This window comes from Theropithecus gelada, chromosome 4, assembly GCF_003255815.1.
Source record: "Theropithecus gelada isolate Dixy chromosome 4, Tgel_1.0, whole genome shotgun sequence".
Taxonomy (NCBI): Eukaryota; Metazoa; Chordata; class Mammalia; order Primates; family Cercopithecidae; genus Theropithecus; species Theropithecus gelada.
In genome coordinates, this window is record NC_037671.1 from 48630236 (window position 1) to 48646677 (window position 16442).

The following is a 16442-nucleotide window of genomic DNA, read 5'->3' on the forward strand; positions in this document are numbered from 1 at the left end:
CTCTGAGAAGGCCTCCCACAGTGGCCAGCAGTAAAGAAAAGCATTTGCTGTTGGCTCAGAATCAGGTGAAGGAACTGCAGGTGTGGAGAACTGAAGTGTTGGGTGAGCCTCAACATTTCTGGCAGCTCAGAGATATTGCTTTTAAAACTGCATACATCAAGTCTTAGCTGGGGAGATAAGGATCCAAGTGCTTAAGCAGAGCTTACTCTAGACAGTTCTTGGCTGACCTCACCTGTACCTACTTGTGCCTAAAAGAGACAAGACACTGGCTTTATATGACTACCTATGGCTGGGCTCCATTCAGACCAGCCAGATAAAAGTTCTGGGTGTAGGGCCTGGGCACATTAATATTTTTAAAAGCTCTCCAGGGGATACCAACATGCAATCAGGTTTAAGAACCACTGGACTAAAGTGAAATGTAAATTTCATTACCAATCTCTTCGATCTCTTTCATTTTCCCAAGAGTTTGGTTCTTTGTGGAGTGGGAAGACTATTTTCAGAAATATGAGAATATCAGAGAAAATCAACCCGGCACATTCACACACACACAGAAATTCTGCAGTTCCCTCTAGCATTTTCTATTGAGGGCTCCCAACTTCTAGATCTTTCTGAGAACTCTCATGCTGCAGAACAGACAGCTAAGTTCACAGCACCACCAATGGAATTTCCAGAGACAGCCAAATATGGCGGAATTCCATTTGTCTGATTTCCTCCTTTTTTTAGTACTATTGCTTGAGCAGCTTTGATGAAATTTAGGAAACTGGAGTCAGAGGGGCCTCTAATGCAATCAGCTGAGAGCTACCATGGAGGACGAGGCTTTCTATGATACTATGGGAAACTGGATTTGTGGATGCTTCTACCTATTTCAAATAAACCCCTGTACCTATGAAGGAGGCCTGCTGGTTACATCCCCCTAGTATGGCTGCTTGTCCATGGGGGCTACATGTAGAAAGTAGGGATGCCTATTAAACAAACAAACAAGCCCGAGATTAAGCAAGATGGATGTAAGCAGGTGAGACAGACCCTTTCCATGTGCCTCCCTTTTCTCTGACAATAAACCTTAAAGACATTGAAGAAGGAACTCTTGGCTCCACCAGTTATTAGTAATGAACGAAGAAGACGGATACCTTTGGGGAAGCTTTGTTTGGTGCCTAGAATTTTACATTTGAACCTTTCTTTGTGATAAGACTAATGGTCAGTTTTGAACAAGGAGCACAGGTTTTCTTAACACATAACATTTGGCCTACCTTAATTTGTTCATTTTCCCCCTTTTTAATAAGCACAAAGTAGATCTTTGCTTTTTAATAATGTTACTGCCTAACATTAGATGATTAAATATCAAAAATGGAAAGGCATGTTTTCTAGGTGGCTAGAGTGTGTATATTGGGAGTGGGGTGGGAGGGAAAACATTTTCTGTGTGCTAGACTGTCATTGTAAACTCAGCTGGATTTACGACATTCCAATAAACTGGTAAAGGTAACCTATCACTTTCAGAGTGCCTACAAAGATGACAATGACGATGATAGCGATAGCCAACATTTATTGAGTGCTAAATATGACTCAGGCACTGTGTTAATTATTCTACATGTATAATTCTCTTGTCCCTAAGCTAATAAGGTAAAAATCACTACTATTCTCACATTATATGAGAAGACTAAGGCACATAAAGATTAGATACTCTAAAAAAGAAAAAAAGCCCATCATGATTCAGAGTTATTGGCAGTAAGGACATGTAGCACTTATTTTTGCTGAGAGTCTTCCTCGAAAAACCCCATAAATTTATGAAGAACAGCATCAGCTGTTCACCATCTAGCCCTGACTCACCTCCTTTCCCATTTCCCTCTAATCTCTCATAGAGAACCTACTGCAGTCAAAAGGATCGACTCACTAGACTGCAAAATGCTGTGCCTTCTCTCTTTCTGTATAAAATCTACTCATCTTTAAATACCATTTTTTCCATAAAACCACTCCACCCACTCACATACAAACAGCTGTAACAACTCTGTGTCCTCTTAATTCTACAAAATATTCTTTGTCTTTAAGAAACCTTAGGCAATTGGTTATTTTTATATCTATATCATAGACACATATGCCATACAAGCATATTTTAAACTTTTTCCTATATAAGCACAATGCCTGGCATGTTGCAGATCTCCAATAAGTATTTTCTCACTATCTTCTCTGAAACCAAAAAAGTTGAGAATATCTTATGACATTCTGAGGGCAAGTGTGTAAACAACGGATAACTGTTGAGGACAGAAGGGTCCTGTGAAGTTTTATTCTCCATAGATGGAATTATGTTCCAGTGGTTACTGGAAGATGTCTCTTTATCTGGTTACCCACACTGGACTTGAAGTTGGCTTTAAACTGGAGGGGTCTGATGACTGCTCTCCCTTCTCAAATGCTATGGAAGTATGGCTGGCAGGACTGTGGGTCACTGCATGCATGTTTCCATTCTCAATGCAATCACAGGCAGTGCCAAACCTTTATATCCTTATTTTCTGAACCTTCATATGACAGGTGGTGGACACTTCCATGGCACTGGCACAAAAATTGGTAAATACAGGGCTACATGTTTAAAATATGCAAGAACAAGAAGCCAGATTATCAAATCTATTTCAAAAGATTGTTAAAGCTGCAATCTTGAATGACATAGCCATGTGTTATGCCAAGAACACATAAATCCTCACCTGTAAAGCACCAGGGTGTCACCTGCACACCCAACAATAAAGAATTCAGGGTTTTTCTTTAAGTTAAGACTAAAGCAAGGATGGTAAATGATTATGCCATGTAATTCCCCTTTTATTCCTCCCACCACACCATGAACAACTGACCTTCTGTGTGTGTGAACTGCTTAAATAAGAAGCTTCAGCTAGTTCTTCTATTAAATATGAGAGAAAAAATAAACATTTCCACTTTACAAGCCTGGAATCTTTTCATAATATAAAGCCAAATGGAAAACAAAAGAGAATGAATATCATCAGAGGACAATTACATATGACAAGTCAACAACTGCTGCCGGCAATCAGTGAGGACCAGCATGTATACTAAGCCTTAAGATGCAAAATATTTATGCCTAAACTTTCTTTATGAACAACTGTTCAAGGAAAATGATTTGCTTTCTTTGCCTGACAAAGAAAATTTAGGCAGCTGCTCTCCAACTTTGATTTCCAGAAAGCTGGGGACTGAAACTGCCATTTGTAGAAAAGCTATTGTTTAATTTGAAGACCACATCACAGGATATTTAAGTGACATGCCAGAAAGGGTTATTGCCCCACTGTCAGGCTGGCCTGGATGCTGGGTTTATTATGTGTGCTTTCTTCATGTAATCATTGATTCAAAATCCCTCTTGACATTGAGGGCTGGAAAATTCTCCTTATTGACAAAGATACGATATGGGAATATGAAAATGTGTCTACTCGGAAAGGACTGACCAGGGATCACCTAATAAAAAAGACAAGAAGAAACATATAATGGCAGACCTTTTCACATTTTAAAATAATATGCTGGTCCCTCTTCCAACTTATTTTACTTAATGTAGCCATGCACTTACCACATGCATTTCTAGCGCAGACTGTGAGCTGAAAACTATTAACCAAAGTCTTATTCCTCATGCTAAAAAAGCTCTGCCAAGCAGCGTCAGTAACAGCAACAATGAAAAATAAGATTGCAGGTGCATACCTTAACCTCCTGATTGGTAAAGACCTCGACATCCACCACACAGGCAACCAGAGTGGAAACATCACAGTCCATGCTAGGGGCTGGCATTCCCCCTTCTGAATTTTTAATAAAGAGTTAGGCAACCTCAGAGTTGGGAGTGAAGGGAAGAGCCTCCAGATGGATATTGCTGTGGCCAGGCCCCGGTGCTGCCTTCCTCTGGGGACGGCTGGAGGCTCGGGCTCCTGGAGCCCGCTCCCACTGCACGCAGCCCTCCGCGTCTGAGGCAGCACAGCAGAGTAACGAACGGCCCGGCTCGCTCATGGCAATGACATCACCACAAAGACTGACACAAGCTGAAGCTATTTTTTTTTCTCCAAGCCTTTTATCTCTAGGCAGTGCAGTGGAGCAAATTGAACATGATTATGTGCTAAATCTGAACTCAGACTAAATCAATTCAGGCAGTGTTAGCTAGGAACTGAGTCATAGCTGTTGTTGCAGCCGAGTGCTTATGTTTGCAAAAAGCAGGAGGGTGGGGGGAATCTGACACCAGAGTTTCTTCTTTGAGGTGGGGGAGGTGTAATTCTGCAGATGAGCCTCCTGAGGTTAAGGTTTGACAATTCTCTGCCTTCGAGATGAGCAGGAAGTTGAGGCATTCTGCAAATTGCCTGGCTTCTGTTAATTGCTCTGTGCCACTCGGAGCAGCCACACATGTTCTGGGCATCCTAATGCATCCCGGGCATGGGCTGAATAGAAATCCGTTCTTGGAGTGACTAAAGAGCTGGTCGTCTGTCATTTAGGGAGCATGGTAAGAGGAGATAATTAGAGGTTTGTGGAAATTCTATTTGAAGACCATAAGTGCAGACCAGTAATGCTAAAAGCACCCTTCCAAGCTCAGGATTTCAGGCTGTCTCCAAGGTCATTCAAACCAAAAGCAGTTCATGGAAGGGAGTTACAGCAAATGTTTCACACGGGGACAGATGGCGGGGTCTAATGGGCAAACTCACTGATGTGGCTCAGAACTTGTCAGATCCGTGGGGCTTGACTTCACCTGAGACTCTGAACACATCCCTTTGCTTTAGCAGGCTCTTTTCCTGATTATAAATCCCTGATGGGCAAGGCCACACATAATTTACCTTTATATCTTGAGCGTTTCACAGACTGCCTGGCACACGAAGATGATACTTGTTTAATCAATCAATCAATCAAACAGGAATAGCCTCCTTTGACACGAGTGACCAAAGAAAAAATCTCCGATTGTTTTTTATTTTATCATTAGTTATACAAGTCCCAATAGATCTCATTAACATGGTAGCAGCATCTATCCTTAAGAGTTCAGCTGGATACAATGTCAAGTATCCTTAAGATTTCAGAGTTCAGATTTTTTTTTTTTTTTTTTTTGAGATAGAGTCTCATTCTGTCACCAGGCTGGAGTGCAGTGGCGCGATCTCAGCTCACTGCAACCATCACCTCCTGGGTTCAAATGATTCTCCTGCCTCAGCGTCCCTAGTAGCTGGGACACTCAACTCCTTAAGAGTTCAGTGGCCACTGGAACACCCTGATTTATAACAGATTGGTAGTTTTCTAACATATGACCGGACAAAAGCCTCCCAATTTTACATGCAGATGAGAAAGGTGACATTTCAGACTGAGAGTAGAAGCTTTCTCATTTGTCCTCATTGGTCTATACTTGAGTCCAATGTTCCCCTTCAACAAGGAATTTTCTATGCTAAAGGTAATCAGGCCACAAATACAGATATTTAGACTGATGAAACTGTGTGTGTGTGTATGTGTTGTGTGTGTGTGTGTGTGTGTGTGTGTGTCTTTGTGTATTTGTTCATATGGCGTTTATTTTGCTGTCCAGGACAGTGTGGGAAATATTAAATCATATATGCATATAATCCAACTAATATCGAGTAATGACTATGCAAAGCTCTGCATCTGATACTCTCAAGGATAAAAAGATGGAAAAGCAAATATCACTATCATCAATGGGCTTAAAATCCAGGGGAGGAGATAAGACATGCAGACTAACCTTTCACAAGGCAGGGATGGTGATGGCTGAAGAGGTATAGGAAGTGTTCAGTGTGAGCACTGGAGAAAGAGCAACGAATGCTGAATGCTGGATCCCATGTTAGGATGGCAGGTGAGCATCAAAGAGGGGAAGGAAATTTCTGCTCTGACCTTGAAACATGGGAAAGACACTGGCAGACAGAGAAGAAGTGAGGGGAGCCCTTCAGCTAGGGAAAAACAGACTAGAAATGTCCAAAGGAAAGAATAAGGCATTGGGATGCAAAACTCGCTCAGGGTTAAATCTGGCTGGGGCCTGAAGTATACAAGGCAGTCAGATCCAGATGATGCAAAACCTGGCCAATATGAAGTACCAGGCAGCTTTTGAAAAGGTAAATGGGGTACCTACCTGTACAAATGTAGCTAAAATGTAAAGTAATATAAAGGCAAATATGATTTTGAATATAATTGGCATCTGTTCAAGAGGCAAAACAAAGAAATGAATATTTTTTCATATGCCATGGCATATCCTAAAATTTATTTTTTACATTTCACAGCATACTGGTAAATGCTTAACAATCAGCTCTCTGAAAAGAAACATTTCGATTTTTAGCATTCGTCAATTTCTATGGCGTAACTATGCTCATCATGGCTGATTTCAAGCAGTCAGTGTGAAGTCAAACTGAATACAAAGTTGGGAAGACATGCGTGTAATCTGCTCACACGGGCTGTTCCAGCACATCACTGTTTCATACTCATGAAAACGTTATGCCATATCAGTGACAGTTCATCCACAGAGGCAAAGTCCATGTGTGCCCAGAGCCCATCAAGAAACAACAGCAAAGTAGAAGCAACACATTCTAATCATTGCTCTGTTTACATAAGGGGCTCTATGAATTATTTCACACTTTATGTTTAGGAAAGAGCTATAAGAGATACACGTTGCTGTGATGTGCCCTGGCCAGAGGACATTATCCAGGAAGCAAAGCCCTACTTGAAGTTGTAAAATAGGCAGTTTTTTTTTTCTCATGTATCCTCAGCTTTCCCTTTCTAATTTGATTCTCCCTGCAGATTCCTTCCTGCTATCCAAGCACCCACTAACTTTATGCTTTCCTCTTTTACAATATCTTTTCAAGGACAGCTGTCAACTCATCTGTATAACCATTAAATGACTGATAACTCATAGTATTACCCCTCCCAGAGGAATCCATATTTTAATAGGAGATAGAGTCTTAAGTTGGGTAAACAGTGTTTTTAAGGCAGAGTTCTAGGCATCAAGAGCAGATGATTTCTGGGGCAAAGGAACTTTCCAGTAACTCTGAACTAAAATCAGTGGGTTTTAAACACCCAAATTACTGGGTTTTTAGTAGTCAATTGTCTATACAATATGGTCATTTTCCTATTGGCTAGAGAGCCCAGGGGGCTCCCCTGTTATGACAGTGTCCTGTTTCTCTAGAGAGATTTTTTTTTTTTTTTTGAGATAGAGTCTCATTCTGTCACCAGGCTGGAGTGCAGTGGCGTGATCTCAGCTCACTGCAACCATCACCTACTGGGTTCAAATGATTCTCCTGCCTCAGCCTCCCTAGTAGCTGGGACTACCGGCACAGGCCACCACGCTCAGCTAATTTTTGGATTTTTAGAAGAGACGGGGTTTCACCATGTTAGCTAGGATGGTCTCGATCTCTTGACCTCATAATCCGCCTTCTCTGGCCTCCCAAAATGCTGGGATTACAGGCGTGAACCACTGTGCCTGGCCGCGAATGTGTTTTTTATAGCTAGGGGCTGACTTGCAACCTTGGAAGTGTCTGGAATATAGATGTACTTTGGCCAGTGGCTACAAGGCCTTGTAAACACTAGACTCAGATTATTCTCCCACCTCATCTCATATCATTCTCACGTTTCTTCACCCTTCTTGTTCCAGCCCCATTTGCCTTATTGGTGGAAAGAAAAGAAAAGAAAAGAAAAGAAAAGAAAAGAAAAGAGAAAGAAAGAAAGAAAGAAAGAGAGAGGAGGGAGGGAGGGAGGGAAAGAAAGAAAGAAAGAAAGAAAGAGAGAAAGAAGGAAAGAAAGAAAGAGAGAGAAAGAAAGAGAAAGAAAGAAAGAAAGAAAGAAAGAGAAAAAGAAAGAAAGAAAGAAGGAAGGAAGGAAGAAAGGAAAGAAGGAAAGAAAGAAAGAAGAGAAAGAGAAAGAAAAGAAGAAGGAAGGAAGGAAGAAGGAAGGAAGGAAGGAAGGAAAGAAGGAAAGAAAGAAAGGAGAAAGAAAGAAAGAAGAAAGAAAGAAAGAGAAAGAGAAAGAAAGAAAGAAAGAAAGAAAGAAAGAAAGAAAGAAAGAAAGAAAGAAAGAAAGAAAAGAAAGTAAGTCCAAGTTCATTCCCATCTCAGGCCCTTTGCACTTGCTATTCCCTCTCTCTGAAAATATTCAGATCTTTTCAAGGCTTGCTCCTTCTTATCATCTAGATCTCCGCTCAGATCACATCTCTTTGGAAAAGTATTCCCCAATCAGCTAAAATTTTAAAAATCTGTGCACATGTATACACACACACAGAGTCAATCACTATCCTGGCATCTTTATTTTAGCTTTCTTCACTGCACTTTTCACTACCTGAAATTATTCTGTTCATCTATTTCTTTATGTGTCTACTGCTTGTCCCCACAACTAGAATTTAATCTCCATAAAAGCAGAGATTTTTGCCTATTCTGTTCCCTGCTGTATTCCCAGGGGCTAGAAGGATGCCTGAGATGTAGGAGGTACTCTAATAAATGTCTGAAGGATGAATGGATAAATACACAAATGAATCTAAAAAGACAAGTAGAGAGGCTCAAACCAATAGAGGCGCCTCCTAGAGCTAGGAGTTGCAGGGAAGTCTTTGCAGGGGGATACAAGGGCATGGTGAGTTTGGCAATAACCTCTCATCTCTGAGAGCTGAGTCCTGGCACAGCTCTGTTTAGGAGTGTTCTTTCCAGCTAAAGTGACCAGGAAACCTTGGGATTCATCCAAATCACTGCTCTTGCAATGACTGATCACACTGAGGAAAGGATGCACTATGCACAGACCCCTTGGACAGAGGCCATTGCCCTCCCTTCAGTCCAGGCAATTCTCTAAAAGGATAGACAGCTGAGCTCATACACTCACCTCCACCTCGGCCGGAGGAGATGCACACCTTCCAGTCCCAGAGGAAGCTGTGGTAGCAGCAGCCAAACGTGTTTTGCTAATGAGCACAGAAGTTCCCATTACAGCTAAGGGTTGTCAAAGGCCCTGCTCCTTCTGTATACCCTTCTGGATCACCTGTTTTTTAAATGTTTATTATAGGGAATTTCAAATATATTCAGCAGAAGAGAGAATGTAATAATGAGCCTTCATGTATCCACCACCCAGGTGCAAGAATAATTAACACGGGGCCAATCTTGCTTCCTCTCCGCTAGTCACTCTCACAGTGTGGTCCCCAGACCCACAGCATCAACATCACTTGTGAGCTTATTAGAAAGGCAGATTCTTGGGCCCCACCCAAGACTGAATCAGACACTCTGGAGGGAAGACCAGTATCTGTATTTTAATAAGCCCTCCAGGTGATTCTGATGCAAGCTCAAGCCTCAAAACCACAGCTCCATGTCTTCACCCACTTCCATACTCACTCCAGATTATTTTGAAGCAGCTGCCTGGCATCATATCATTTCATTTATAAATATTTCAGTATATATCTCTAAAAGACAAAGGATTCCTCTTTTGAAATCACAACACGTATCATCACACAATCCAAAAAGCAAGAATAATTCCTTAGGATCACCAAACGTCCTGCCAGGGTTCAAATTTCTCCAGCTGTACTATGATGTCCTCTCACTTCCCATCCTTTCTCCCCCTCTCCTTAATCACATCCTGGTGTCTCTTCTCTTTCTTCTTTCCTCTTTAAGAGTTTGCTTATTTAAATTGGGATCCATACTACCGTGTCTCTCATGTCTCTTTTAATCTAGAGTTCTCCTCCATCTCTTTTTTTAATTCCTTGCAGTTTGTTGTTGGTAGTGATGAAGCCATGTTATTTGTCCTTTAGAATTTACATATAGTGAAATTTAGAAGTTCCACATAGTATAATTTAACAGATTTTTCTGTTGCCTGTAGGTTCTGTTGTTTAGATCCAGAGGCTTAAGGGATTCAGGTTTGGCGAGACTCCTTCCCAGATGGTGCTGTGTGTATGTCTATCAGTGGGTACATAGAGTCTGGCTGTCTCTCTTTTGTGGTATTAGTTCCTTCATGCTTAATGCCTAGGTGCGTTCATTTATTAGGAGTTGCACAATGATGATATTCCTTCTTCATTTATTCACGGAACACTTCCATTAAGAGGAACTACTTCTTATCTACTATTTAGTTACTTTGAGCCAAAGTTTTTGTAACAAAGGCAAAAATAAATACTTGCTTCTTTTCCTTTATTAATTAAAAAATTTCTATGAGATATGGGCGGTCTTGCTACGTTGCCCAGGCTGGTCTCCAACTCCTGGCCTCAAGTGATCCTCCTGCCTCAGCCTCCAGAGTCACTGGGATTACAGGCTTGAGACACTGCACTCAGCTTAACTAGTGTTTTTTTGTTTTGTTTTGTTTTTGTTTTTGTTTTCATGATTTACTTCCCTATTACCCTGCAAAGATCACTGAGGGATTTTTTTTTTTAATTTTTACTTTTAAAGTATTAGGAATTCATGGATTCAACATATGTGATGGTTAAACATATTAAACATATAAAACTACAATCCATTGTAGTTTTATTAATGCTCAAATTGCCCATCTTTGGCTAGTGGGAATCTAATCAGGTTGGCTCCTGAGTCCCTTGAAAAATCTTCAAAGGCCACTTACCTTCTGGTATGACAAGATGTTCCAGGCTCATCTTGTTCATTTCCTGCCTTAGATAAGGAGTCAGGCATTTCTCCAAGGAGCCCCAGTTCCATTTGGTAAATATTTCAACATATTTTAAGATCTCAATCTAGAAGTTTAGAGGAGCTCTTTGTACTGGGTTGGGTATTGTTTATAAGCCTTTTCAGTGGACAGAGCTAGACAATACGTAAACATTTTAAAGATAACATAAGCCATAAGTTCAGATTGATCATTCCATTTCAGATCCAGGACTACAGAGATTTTGTTGAAACACATCAGTCTTACACTTGTGTCCCTTTCTTTCACACCAGATATCTTGGTTCTTACCAGCAACATAATCAGCTAGTTGCCTTATCCCATGCTATAGGCACGACAGCCTTGGAATCACAATATTAATGCAACCAGAAAGAGTTTAAGATTTTTTTCTCATTCTTTTTGTCTTTAGAGTATATCCCACAAAGCATGTACAAATTATGTCTTACAGTCATTTAGAACAGCACATCTATTCCACCAACTAGATACTAAGTTAGTTCGTTTGTTTTTGATGCCTAATGATTGCTTTTCTCTTTAATTTTGTGTTATAATTATATAAAATATTTCCATGGCTCAAAAATCAAAACTACAAATCTACAAAGAAATCCAGTTTCTATCCCTGTGATCACAATATTCTTTCTTTCCCTTTCATACATCCTTATTGTTTAGCTTCTCTCATTTAAAAAAAATCTTAACAAGTATATGTGTATATTATTTTCCCATCCTTTATCCCATAAATGATAGCATACTTTGCACACTTTTTTCTGTCTCGGTCTTAATCACCATAAAATGTGATGCTGGAGATCACACCATAGTAATATGCAGAAATAGGTCTTTTCCTTTTTACACCTGTATAGTATTCAACTATTTGGATTTACCAAAGTTTCTGCAATTAGTCCCCATTTGGGTTGTTTACAGCCTTTTGCTATTAAATAATGCAGCAACGCATGCACTTTGAATTTTCATATTTTGTTACTGCATCTTTGGGACAGATTTTAGAGTGGAAACACTGGGTTAAAAGGCAAATGTCTATGTACCTTCACTAGCTGTTGCTAAATTTTCCTCCACAGGAATTGTACTATTTTTCTTCCCCACCAGCAATTTATGAGAAAGTTTGTTTCTCCACAGTGTGTGTTTCAGAATGCATTAGACATTTGCCCATCTGGTGGGTAAGATGTGGTTATCTCAGTGAAGCTTTGATTTGCATTTCTCTTTCTATAGGCGCACATGTTTCTACAAGTGAACTCAGCCAGCATTGCCCGAATCAATGCCTTCTGACCTTCTCTCCAGCTAATTCAGATTCTGTTTCTGACACTAGCAATCAAAATATCCTAAACACACAGTAGAGATCTCAATGAGTTTTCTACTTTACATTACTCTTATTATGAGCAAGGTGTTAAGGTTTGTTCCTATGGTTAGGAGTCGCCTGTGTTTCAGGCATTTCTCCAAGGAGCCCCAGTTCCATTTGGTAAATATTTCAACATATTTTAAGATCTCAATCTAGAGTCTGTCCATCACATGCAAAAACACATTCTCACCTCAGGGCCTTTGTGTTTGGCCATCCCTCTGTCTAGAACACTATTCCCTTCATTGTGGCAGGGTTCACCCTTCCACAACATTCATGTCTCTACTTAAATGTGCCTCCTCAAAAGGCCTGTCCTCATCAGCCTAAGTAGCATTCCTTTCACTATCTCCTTAGCCTGCATTATTTTTCTTCCAAGCACTTACCACTAATGGATACTGTATATTTATTTGCATAGTTATTTCCCTCCATGGAAAGCCAGCTTCGTGAGAAGCAGGCTCCTCTACCTTGCCTACAGCGATATCTCCAAGTGCCCCCAAACAACAAGGCCTGCCATGCAGTGAGAGCTCAGTGAGTGTGTTGGATGAATGAATACGTGAATGAATGAATGGAATTATTCTGCTTGGAAAGTCAGTGGAGAACACACATTGTCACACAGACAAGAAATAAATCTATAACCTAGGTCCCTATAAAGGAGAGTGAACCTAAGAAGGGAGGCTGAGGCAAATGAAGATGACTCAGGTTGCTGGACAATGGGGATGGTGAGGTGTGAGCAGGAGGGGTCCATGAGAATTCAGAGGGACACTGCAAAAGGAGGAAGAGGGGCACAAAGTGCAATCCCCATTCTCCCCATTGTGCAGAAGGTCCATGCTAAGTGGCAGCTGCCAATGCCCTCAGGCTGACTCAGGGACAGTGCTCATTCCACCACTGCCCAGTTAGCACCTTACTGCTGCTGGGGCCCCACAGATACCGTACAGTTAATCCCTGAGTGGCACTCTTAAGAAGCCACTGTCATTTCTTCTTTGCTGTACCTTTCTCCCCCGGTCCAAGAGTCTTATCCTGCCTTAATTCATTCTTTAGGAAGACATATTTTCCCCTTTCCATCCTCAATATCAGAACCAGGCACATTCATTCCGGGCAGTACCATGTTTAAGAAGCTGACACACTCGAAAAATTACAGGGATGAAAATAAAGAGGGTGTTTGCTCAACATCCCTATCTTCTGGGCATTGCATCCTCTGGAAACTTCTCCTTCTCCTCCCATATTGGATGTATCTGAAGGAGGCCCTTACCAGGCCAGTCAGACTTCTCATGACGATTTTCCAAATCCAAACTGGGTGGAGAGCACCAGCCCCCTGTGGTGTCAGAAAGCTTGGGACTGCTGCTGCTGTGTTTTTCACTTGTGCCTTTGAATTAAGACAAATCAATCAGAAACAGAAAGAAAAAGTGGAGAAAGGAAATCAAATTCTGGAAGCATCGGAATCCTCATTTTCAGTCACTTTGGAGGCCCAGTGATGCCCTGTCCTGCCATGGGTCTCATTATTCAACTCTTCCTTTGGTTATTTTAATATGCTAACATTATCCCAGTCAATGCCTCCCTTTTTTCTCAACCTAATTCAGATATTGTTTCTGTCACTAACAACTAAAAAAGTCCTGTCCAATACACACAAACACAGACAAACCTAGATTAAATAACAAAGGACAATAAAGTGGGAGTCAATTATGGAGAACTAGATATTCAGGTCTTCAAATGACTCCACGGAAAGGATGCTCCTCCTTCTCCCAAACAGTCTTGAGTTGTAGGGGCAGGCATCATCCTAAACCTCCCTCTTGAGGTTCAAGCAGGAGTCCCAGCATGGATTTCTACAAAAACAACCTTGGCAGGGATCTTTTAATCTCCACTCCCTTTATCTTATTAATCTCTCTTTCAGGATATAGTGCTATCTAACTCGTTTTTGGGTCACCTGCTTAGAAAATCTGCATTGTGGTGTGAAAACCTACCTCTATTTAGAATGTCATATTTATTAATTTATGGTATCTCAGTTGAAATTTGGAACTTATCATCCTATCATACTATCATTTCCTTAGGGCTAACTTTGTGAAGGAACTCAGTAAATATTCATAGGCATTAATGTATTTAAACTTCACCATAGTCCCCATTTAGAGATGACATAATTTGCCCAAGGACAACTAGCTGGACAGTGGGTGAGCTAGATTATATCTAAATGGCTTGCCTTCAAAGTGTGAACTCTTAACTTCTCAACATTTCTGCTATACAAACTTCAACATTCTGGAGGAGGGAAGATGAACACATCTGTATTTTGGAAAGAATTACAGTGGTGATGTGAAGACTGGGTTGGAAAGCAGCAAAAGTAGGAGGGAAAGAAATAGGCATCTCAAAGTAACTTTAGAAGAACAGAAATCAACTTGGCTGAATTTCTTGGTTGAAATCTATAAGTAGCAATGAGCACTGCTGGAGACATTGTAGAAATGTAAGAGAACTCAGAGACTAGACTGGATGGGGTGGTTTTTAGAGACAGAGAGGTGGGTGCTAAAAGGTCAAGGTTTCAAAGTCTTACCTCCAAGGGGAAGATGGTGCCAGGGACAATGGAAAGTTCCTTAAAGAGATGAAAGATCTCACCCACTGAAAAAAAATCAAGAAAGGCTTCAAGGAAAGAGAAGGCATGTGATGTGGATGCTGGACAGAGCTAAGGTGAATTGAAGCCTTGTGGGCAAGGATAGGCATGTGTTTAAAGACCAGTGAACAGCCCATTTAATCGGAATGGAAAGCCTGAGCAGGGCATGGTGCATTATAAGAAGATAGGAAAGGAGGGTCATGGCCACATATCTGAGGACTTTGAGTGCCAGGATTAAGAGTGGGTATATTTCATCCAGTAAGGTATGTGGATCTATCAAAAGTTCATGAAAAGAGTGGTGCAAGAGGTTAAATTGAAGTGGGGAAGGATTGTAAATGTTGGTAATTCCAAAACTCTTGCCAGAGGCAACGGGGGTTGGATTATGGAGATGCAATAGTAATATAAGAAAGGGAATGGATATGAGAAACGCCACAGAGATAAAGATAATTTAGAGTTTAACAATTAATTGGCTGTCACGGTAATGATCTGGGTATGGAGAATAAAGTGAGGAGAGAAACAGATTGGAGGTACCAAAAAACTAAAAAAATGCGCAGGGAGAAGTGTTCAAAGGAGATTCTAAGGTTCTCAACCTGGGTAGATCGTGGTAACTGTAACTGAAATAGCTTAGTTATACAGGTGACAAGAGTACATTTGTGACATACATCCATGACAATGAGATACACATACACATTTGCTCATTTCAATCTTTAGCTAATATCATTAATCTCTATGTTAACAAAAAAGCAAAAAAAAAAAAAAAGAAGGGGAAGGATAAAAAATGACATTACTTCTCACAATGGTAAGAGATACTCGTTTTTATTGGCACTAATTAAGGAAGAATATTATTGCAGTACTGTTACAGTTCTGAGTAGTCAAAACTCTAGAAGCAGATTCCTTTTCACTGCTTTTCTTCTCATGCTAAAACCTACAGCACGAGAAAAGCAACACAGAAATCTGTGAACTGTGGTCCTTCTATGCAGCTATTTTTACTCTTTCAAAAATACCTAGACTTTAGTTTGAGGTGTAAACATGTGAAAGTATTTGATGAGCCTTACTCTTTATTTGAATTTAAAGGATCTTAAAGTGCAAAAATACTTCTAGAAAAGCAAATGTACCATATTTGGACCTGAACATCTAATCTTCTCACCAAACCTGATCCTCTTTCTGTATTTCCTGTTTAATTGTGACACCACCTTCCCCCTACTCACCTTGCATCGTAACTTTAGTCATCTTTGATTTCTTCCATTGGCAGTCCATTGCTTGACTGGGGTTCAGGGCTGGTTAAGCCAGAGGCTCAGTGAAGTTATCACAAGGTCCTGTCTCTCTAGCTCTGTCTTCTGAAGGTCAGTGTTATTCTAAAGCTGATTCCCAGGACAACTGCCAGTAGTCCCCTCTGCCTTTATTTTATTCCACAACAGGGACACTTGGGTCACCTGTTCACCTCTGAACATGACTGTGGTTGGGCTAGGGAATGTGCTGATTTAACATTCTGGTGAAAAAGCCAACTTAGACTCACCCCTAGAGTGAAGAGTGCTCCCAGTTTTCCCTGAAGTACAGGTTGCATGGGAATGGAAGGATATGCAAGTAAAAATCTAGGTTAGGAGTCGAGGGATGCTGGGCAGACACCCACCAGTGTCACCACTGTTTCAATTCCTATACCTGACAGAGCACTTGGATGCAAATGATAGGAGATATCTTTGGCTAAGTAGCAGAAAAGTAATATATAGGGGATTAGCAGGTCGCTCTTACAGAGTTAATAAGAATCTTGAGAAACAGCTTCAGAAACTAGGTAGAAACCAAGAAGGTCTAAGATGCAGAAGACCACAGCCAAAATGATACCAAAACCAGTGTAGGTAGGATACCACCACTGGAACCCTCTACATGCTGTCCTCATCACTGCTCCTCTGCTGCTGTAAGTGATCACTAATTATCCCTGTGACTTTGTGT

The 16442-nt window shown here is 40.8% G+C and overlaps 1 protein-coding gene across 4 annotated transcripts in view; it reads right to left on the reverse strand.

Annotated features, from left to right (window-relative positions):
* Positions 1–16442, reverse strand: part of RCAN2 (regulator of calcineurin 2) — a 258795-nt gene that overhangs the window by 90108 nt on the left and 152245 nt on the right. The window contains exon 1 of one of the 4 annotated variants that reach the window (XM_025382632.1): positions 3682–4181. The exons of the other annotated variants lie outside the window; for them this stretch is intronic. Within the exon in view, the coding sequence (XP_025238417.1) occupies positions 3682–3768 (87 nt within the window). The 5' untranslated portion in view covers positions 3769–4181. Of the gene's footprint in view, positions 1–3681; positions 4182–16442 lie in introns of those variants that run through there. 4 annotated transcript variants of the gene reach the window in all.